This window comes from Mus pahari, chromosome 3 (assembly GCF_900095145.1).
Source record: "Mus pahari chromosome 3, PAHARI_EIJ_v1.1, whole genome shotgun sequence".
Lineage (NCBI taxonomy): Eukaryota > Metazoa > Chordata > Mammalia > Rodentia > Muridae > Mus > Mus pahari.
The window spans coordinates 56,294,781-56,303,544 of record NC_034592.1 but is presented as its reverse complement, the minus strand read 5'-3'; the positions used below and the strand labels follow the sequence as shown (position 1 = coordinate 56,303,544).

The 8,764-nt window shown below is 43.6% G+C and overlaps 1 protein-coding gene across 1 annotated transcript in view; it reads right to left on the bottom strand.

Annotated features, from left to right (window-relative positions):
• Myo3b (myosin IIIB) overlaps positions 1-8,764 on the bottom strand; it is a 328,196-nt gene that overhangs the window by 166,115 nt on the left and 153,317 nt on the right. The window contains exons 15-17 of the mRNA XM_021193757.2: positions 8,352-8,466; positions 1,869-1,995; positions 583-793 (exon numbers count right to left, since the gene is read on the bottom strand). Of these exons, the coding sequence (XP_021049416.1) occupies positions 583-793; positions 1,869-1,995; positions 8,352-8,466 (453 nt within the window). The remainder of the gene's footprint in view (positions 1-582; positions 794-1,868; positions 1,996-8,351; positions 8,467-8,764) is intronic.

The window sequence follows — 8,764 nt, the reverse complement described above, 5'->3', positions numbered from 1 at the left end:
AGAGAGAGAGAGAGAGAGAGAGAGAGAGAGAAACAAAAATCTACTCATCACACAAAGGGGCCTTGGCCACATATTCTCCCATCTATCCATCTTGTAACCTGCTTCTAATGAGACTTCAGAATTTAACTGTGTCGATTCCTCTACAATACAGAAAACGACTAAAGCCCAAGAGAGAGAAAGGAATTATAATAACAATAACAAGAGAAAGTCTGAGCTTTAAAGTTTTCACAAAATGTATCAGTTATTCCTAAAAATACCCCGAGGAGGACGTGTTGACCTCACTTTCTCAGAGATGAAAACTGGCAGACTGCTCAGCTGATGAAGCTGTAGACATCAGAAATAAACCTGGTTTATCCAGCTCCCTGCTAAAGACTCCGCCCTGTGGTGGGCTTCAGTCATTCTCTTAGGAGTAAATACTTCAACTCTCCTGGTTCCCACTGATGCTCTAAACGGTGAAAGAGGCAGCCCTTTGCCTAAAGAAAACCCATGTAGGCCTAAGTTTCTCTCTTGCAAACACTAAGAGACACCAGTAGATGAGTGATCACTCCAGGCCTCTGCTTCCGGGGGTGTGGGGGGACTTGCCATATGTTTTTATCTGGCTGCAGGAGTGTGTTGATTCGATTCACAATCCAGCTGAACAGCCTCCCATAGAGGGCCTTAGACATGGCGTCCCTGACGTCTTCAGCCCGGTCCACTGTGTTGGCTCGGACAATGGTCTCTCCTCGTGTGACCACACAGTGGGAGGTGAGAGCCTCCTGAAGCTCTTCGGAGCTGATGCAGAGCACACAGGCAGCTGGAACACAGAGTGAATATGGTCCTAGACATGTGGTCACCCCTCACACAGCCCATGCCAGTCAGCACTACAGCACCCACTGTGGGCCGGGCTCCATTCTTCATACTGTGCTTCATGGTCAAGATAAACAAGCAAGGTCCCTGACTCCAAGAAGCACCCATACTGGACAGCACAACTCCCAAATTGTTCTTAAAGGTCTCTACAAGTATTTAGTAAGAAAAGGCATGAGGGACGGGCCTGAGAAGGGAGAGGACATGGCCCTTTATCAAATAAGTTGCAAGAATAAACAGTCACAAACACATGGGATAGTAAAGGCCCTAAATAAGAGTGTTACAAAATAACACAAAAAGGTGTTTGGTTTGGTTTGGTCTGGTTCAGTTGGTTTGGTTTTTGCTTTGGTTTGGTTTGGATTTGAGAGACAAGGTTTCTCTGTACCAGACTGGTCTAGAACTCAGAGATCCACCTACCTCTGCCTCCTGAGTGCTGGGATTAAAGGTGTGTATCACCACCATCAATTGGCCCAAAGGTTTTTTTAGTCAATTATTTGGGAGACATGGACTCTGTAGCCTAGGCTAGCCTCAGGTCCTGTGTCCTCACGTCTCTTCTTCCCAAGCACTGTGGCTGTAGCTAGGAGGCACCGTATCCAGCAGTTGCTTTATATCCATAAACAGACCTCATCCTTTCTTCCACCATGATTGCTGGTAGAACTTACGAAACAGGTAGATGCTGCTTTCTGTCCTATGGATACTGATCTCATGGTCACAAAAAAAAAAAAAAAGGGCCAAACTTCTATATTTCTCTAAAACAGGTAAATGGTTTTGAGAAGCAGCAAAGGTGGAGACCCACTGTGTAAAGTTACTCGCCACAGACTGCTGGTCTGCAGAGCAGCCACCTGCAGCCCAGGGGTGAAGGCTGCTAGTCCATAGGATGACTTCTGGGAAATGTTGGCCAGTGTTACCTTCTGGAGCCAGCAGGAAGATGAGTCACAGCTGCACCATATCCTACAGATGCTTGAAAAGCTGTGGACACAGAGGACGCACGCACTTTGACAAGGACGCACTTAAGCATCAATTACCGTTTTCCAGGGCTTCAGGATTGGGAACCTCACTTTTATCAGTTTGGTGTTGAGAGGAAATAGCTGCGAATTCAATGTTGCCGATATTCAAAATCCCAGCCAGAATTCTGTACACAGAGTGTGCCTCCTGAAAAGGACACCGAGAGCCACGCTCAGAGGTCATTACCACTTAAACTGACAAATCGCTCATCCTTGAGTTGAAAGTACCGTAGTTGTTCATCAGTCTCTCTTCTCCCTCTCTCTGAACACGCACACTTTTCCCGTTCTTCCTGAAGTTAGAGGTAGTGATGTCACTAAGCATTAACAACCAGACAAGTGAGACGACGCGTGCCTCCTCGGGTTGGGGCCCTGTGGACACGAGCATGCTTGCTCTATGCTTCTTTTCTCACTATTGCTGGCTAGAACTCCCAGCGACCTGCCCACAGCCACATCTTTAGAGCAGCAAAGGATCATGTGGAATGGAGCTGTTCTGCCACCTGGCATGGTGACCAAGAGGGAAATGACCCTCTATGTCCTTTGACTTACCCTTTAGCTACTTACTCTAATTAATCCCAGCTCCCAAACAGGCCTTTCTTCAGAACAAGAGATTAGATGTTCCCTCACCTTTTTTGGTTATAGCTTTTTATAAAAATACCTCAGAGGGCATCCATTGATGGCTTACTAGGATATCTCAGAGTTACAGGTTGTAGTTATGCATGAAGTGAGCACAGAGTTTGAAAAACTGACTAGAAATAAACCAGGATATTATGTCAGAAGAAGCAAGTATCTTGTCTCTAGTTCCTAGCACAAGAGTTTCTAAAATTGTCTGGGTAAACAGAGGTTTGTTGTGGCAACAAGTGCCTTTCAACCCTGTCTGTGTTTATGCTAATAAGTAAAGTTTTGTGGACTTCTAGATAAGACTCAAAATTGGAGAAACTGGTTGCTCAAGGGGGGAACCAGTCTTAGAACTCTTAATCCCTTGATCCCAACAAACTCTGGGGAGGGCTAGGACTCCAGAATGAGTTAATCACCAATGGCCAATAATTAATCAGTCGTGTGTGTGTGTGTGTGTGTGTGTGTGTGTGTATAACTCCACAAAAACCCTAAGGATAAGGATAAGGATGAGGATAAGGGAGCTTCCAAATAGGTGATTCCATGGGGGTGCCAACAGGGTGACATGTCCAGAGGACTAGAGCCCCTTACATTTACTGCCTATTCATTTTTCATTTGGCTGGCCCTGGGTTGTAACCATTATAAGTCTGCAGCCTTAAGGCAAATGTTTCCCTGAATTCTATGAGCTGGTATGTCAACTAGTCAAGCTATAGAATAAGGTCCCCGTAACTTTAGAACCATTCGGAAGTGTAAGAAGCCTGGGACTTCCAATTGGTGTCTGAAGTGGGGGCAGTATTTCGGGAGTGAGCCCTTAACTTGGAGCATCTGATACTAATGCTATACAAACAGATTTCATAGAATTGTAGGTCACTGAGTTGGTGTAAGAGATTGATGGGGTATTTTAGAAAAAAATAAAACCCATGTACTTGATGGCATAAATTTGAGTAAAATTCATTCAGATTACCTAAGTTCTGTTTTCATGTTTGAAGTTGAACATCTAAGTAGCATTAATGGATTAAAAACAATGCATACTTTATATAAACTTTACATTTTCTCTACGTGAAACAATAAAACATCTGGTAGGAAATTTTCTGAATTTTATGCTAATAAACAAAACTACTTCCATAAAACATAGTCAAACGGGTTATTTGATTTAATACTCTACACAGCAGCCAAGTAATAGGAACTGTCACTAGACCATTGATAAATACTGCCGCCCAAACAGAACCTCCCTGTAGACATTACTCAGTAAAGCCTAAAAACCGAGCAGGCTGTAACACTGACATCTACTGGATGCCTGATAAAGCTACAAAGACGGATGAGAATTCTAAGCCAGGCTTCTGCCATAGATAAGTACTGTTCTTCCAACTACTAAATCAAGGGCAAGATGTCATGTTTCAGACTTCTAGAATCACTATTTAATCACACGACTTAAAAGTGGCTAAGAAGAACACCTACCAAATGGGGTTTTTTTTTTTTTAGAACTTGCCTGGATTTAACATGACAGCCCCACATTACCATGATCAATACAGGGTGAGTCCTGCCGCATGCATCAAGCGACTCCCTACGGGGGCAGATCTGAGAGTTTGAAGCCGAGGCTGTAGCAGTGAGTTCCACATCTGCCGTGTCTGTATCCAGCCTCCTTGAGGGGTTATCCGAAACTCTCCCCACTCTTAAGGAAAAGTGTCGTTCCTCTAACAAATGCACATAGTCCCTACCGTACAAGCCATGACTTCTTCCCAAAGAAGGCTTCAAGCACTTTAGCAGTAGGACGATGAGCTCTGAAGGAAACTGAGAGCTGCCTGAGAGCGTGCTCTCAAGATGAGCAACTCACCACATTGCTTCTCCAGCCACGTTCTCTTAACGCTATGCTCAGGGAATCAACAAAAGCAGAAGCCTGCCTCTGACCTTCAGTGAGAACACCGTGTGGACTGCTAGGGCCTCTTTCCTCAGGACTCCTTCCTTGGATCAGGAGAGGAAGCATTGACAGGGCATCCAACTCACCCTCTTTTCAAAGGATTTAGCCTCCGAGTGCTCCCCAGGCATCACCTCTGGGCTTTCCTACCACTCCTTTAGCTCAGCTTAGAGGTTCATTACTGATTCTTTTCAGACCTAGGAACTTCCACCTACCACAGAGCTTAGAGGTTGGCTTAAGATGCCACCCACATCCAGCTATGCTAGAGCTCCCTGGTGCTGTCTCTATCATGAATGGCTCCACCTTCCCCCAAACTTCTTGATCACATGGGAAATCTTTTTCACTTTCTGTCCCTTGTTTTCCCTTGCCTCATCACAGTCTTTTCTGGAATCTCGGCCTTTCCTGTGGAGTCATTCTTTCTATTTCTTTCTAGTTTCTAACCTTCTAAATGATAAAGTGCTAAAACCTTACTCAGAAAGAGAGTTTTATCGAGAAGGCATAACAAGCCCTCCAATTGGGTCTATGCCACTAGTCATCGACAGTGGGGGAGGGGAAGCCTTCTTTTCTCAGACATCCAGGCAAGTGTTGCCTGGATGGTATTGAGGCCAAGTTCAAAGTTAAAGAGAACTCAGTGCTGATCTGCGGAAACCGTTCTGGCCTGGCTCCCAGGCACCTCAGGCCACCGACTCTCTTTACCTCCCTAGAAATTTACATCATCTCTCTTTTCTCAAAATCTGTAATTTTTCGCCAGTTCTGCCTTAAGCACCATATCAGGGTCAGCTGAGGATTATTACGCCTTCCTTACCTCCTTGGCGGAGGCTCGTGACATTTACAGCCTTAAAAGTCAGTGCACCCCGTCCTCAAGATTTTCTCTTAACATAGAACTCCTTGGAATCTCCCTCTGGAAGTATTACTTTGATTTGTGACATATTTTGAAGAAAGAAAGAAAGTTGCCCTGAACACTAAGGCCCTGAACTCTCACCTCTGAGTCCAAGGATCTAAGTACACGCCCACTCTCTATCATCATATGTAGGACCCAGGTTTTCTTGCAGTTTTAAATAATTACAACTCAGCTTACATAGTATGTTAGAATACTGTGTTTACGGGCAGGGCCAGCACTATTTGATATCAAACTGAAACAGCGTAGTTTGGCATAGAAATGAAAGAGGCGGGATCTTCTCATTTGGGTTTAAGGGTCGACCCCCTCCCCCAAGTTCCTTGCACGTAGTTACTAGAGGACTCCTTCCACCACAGACGTTTCCTCGTGGTACTCCCACAGTGAGGTGTTCCTTTAATGCTTTTAGCTTGTGTCCTGGAATTAGAGTTCATCCTCTCAGGTCCACACTAAGGTTTGCATGCCATAATTTTGTTGTACAGTGTTGTGGGAGAAGGGAGGGCAAGCGAACACTTTAGGAGTTCCCACAGGGAACTAGGAACCTTCTAAGAAAGGGCTGGAAATATAATTTTAATTGAATTCCTCATTCCTTTAAGCTCTATTGAGAAACGACTGGCAGGAAATCGTTAGAGAAATTGTGTCCCGTCAGCTATTTGGCATCTGCTGACTGACTCCATACAACTGAGTCTTCCTGAATTTAGTCATGCTACTGTGACTTTATAAACACGACATGAAGTGAGATAAACCAGCAGAACAGGTTGTCTGCAAAGATATACCATAGATTTTAGGGTCAGAGAGATAAAAATCCATCTCCTCCCTGGCACTACGGAAGCTACTAATTAACTCAAGCTTGTTATTCCCAGATGAATTAAAGTAGGTCACAGGGAAGATACACACGGTGACACAAGGTCACGTTCTTGTTATATAAGAGAGAGATACACACATTGTTATTTTGCCACATTCCTGTCATAAACTGGAAATGTATGCACAGTGACATAGCATCATACTCCTGTTACATACTGCGGAGATACACACAGGGGCATACACACAGAGACATCATACTATACTCCTGGAATTACATGGTCGAGAGGATACACAGCAACAGGCCATTATACTCTTGTTGTTTGTTGATCAGGAACAAATTAAGAATGTTTGCCATCCTTCCCATTTCTTTTCATACCCATGTATACTGACATTCTTTCCTTCTATTGTACCCAGCACCCTGTGCAAGAAGGGCCTATTTCAATATACTGAATGACAAGCTTAACTATCTGTTGTATTATCAGCAGCTATGGTGGCTAGTTTTTACATCAACCCAACATGGGCTAGAGTCATTTCAGAAGAGAGAACCTCAGCCGAGAAGATACAGCCATTAGCCTCGTCTGTGGCCGAGCCAATGGTATGTTTTCTGGATTGATGACTAATGTAGAAGAGTGCAGTTCACTGCAGGCAATATTATCCATGGATTGGTGGTCCTGGGTGCTCTAAGAAATTAGGCTCAGCAAGCCATGAGGAACCAGCCAGTAGGTATCTTCGATGGCCTCTGCATCCGTTCCTGCCTCAAGATCCCCACCCTGAGTTTCCTAGACAAGCTTTAAAATTAAATAAACCCTTCTCTCCCCAAGTTGCTTTTGGTTATGGTACTTTATACCATACAGCAATAGAAACCCTAACTAAGACAGAAGCCTATTTCTATTGGAATAATATCATTGTGTGTTCTCCTCCGAAGCCAGGGACAATCATATCATACCATTCTATCACCATCTTTTATTGACTATAAGCAAAGCATCACCTCCCCTAAGGGCTCCCTTCACCATGAATCCCATCCTCTCTTAAGGACATATGTCCCACACTTTGGCATGGTCTCAACTATGGAGTTGTACTTCAAATAGCTTCATTTCCACCCCCGATATCAACTCTTCTGATGATGTGTAATTGATAAAAATGAGCTTGGTAAGTTAGTTACCATAAAAATCTTTTAATAATTCAGGAACCTGTTAAACCACCCTCAAAGGAGCTGAGAGCAATATATTTCTATTTTTATCTCGACATTTGGGATACCCATTTCCCTGTCCATTTATGGTATGTGAGAAGCCAACAACAACAAAATGAGCAGGTAGCTAGAAAAAAAAACAATGGAAGGTATTATTAAGACTAAAATCAGCCATGCTAGGGAGGAAAGGACCAGTCAAACTCACTGGATTACAGAAGCAATCTTCATCCAGTGTGGTTGTCCCAAGTCAAACAGAGCAGTTTGTAGTCTAATCCCCTAAGATTTAATGCTCTGACCTTCCTCCTAATCACTCACCCTCTTTGCCAGCAAAGAGGAAGAACCTGTATGTTCTTACAAAATTGAATGGCATAAAGCCCAGAAACTATGACGTAATTTAGCATGGAACAATATCTGATCCTAGAGTTACCAATACTGTGTGTCAATCCTAGCATATATTTAATAACGGAAGCCTATTATGTAGTATGGTGAGCTTGGTACTATGTGTACAGCCGTAGTGAACAATGCACAAATGTACCAGGGAGAAAGTGACTGCAGGGATGGTGGGAGATTTTAATTGGTTTGTCATATGCACAAGGAGCTACTTGCAAAAATATGGTCTAGGGTTTAGGTATAACTTACAGACTCCCGTGATCCTTCTTCTCAGAAGTGATGTCAGCTCAAAAGAGGCCAGTATTCTTTTGGCAGCTGTTATTATAATAAAGGTGAATTTATGATAATGATAATAATTGCTAGGGGCTTGGTCCTATCAGTAACTGCCGGGCGCTTGGCCAACAAGACAGTCTGGCACTTATAATTCATGTTTACTTGGGCATCTTGTTCCAATTCAGATGCTGATTCAGTAATTCTTGAATGGACCCAGAGTCTGTATTGCAAACAAGTTCTCAGAGAATAACAAAGTTTTGGATGCTTAGACCACATATTGAGTAGACATACCTTAGCTGACATGCATTTGAAAACTGTCCTGCAAGCTAGACCACACCCCCACCACACACATACACACACACACACACACACACACACATCTATGGCATCCAAACTGAGTTTGTTTCCCTGCTAACCAGCATGTACCTTGTCAGCAAATCCAATAATCTTGAAGCAGTGCTGAATCGCTTCAAACTGTCTCCGGTAAGACTCTTTGGAGGTGATGTCCTGCATGACTCTTTCAGTTTCGCCAGCTATATATCTAGATAAAGCAGAACATGACCCAACACAGGAAGTACTTACTTAGCAAACAGCACCATAGGTAGGGCAGGGGACACCTGGGTCGCTTCCCTTCATAGGCTAATACTGTGGTGGAGAAAAAAATGACTGTAGTTGAGCTTTTGATCACTCAAAAAAAAAAAAAAAAAAAAAGCAAGGGCTGAGATGTGGTTCCCGCCGGCTTATCCTGCATATTTAACTTTACAGAATGAATCTTCAGTTAAGGAAAGAGCTCCATTTACTCCTAGATTAATCAGCTGCTTAACTCAACACTCATTCAA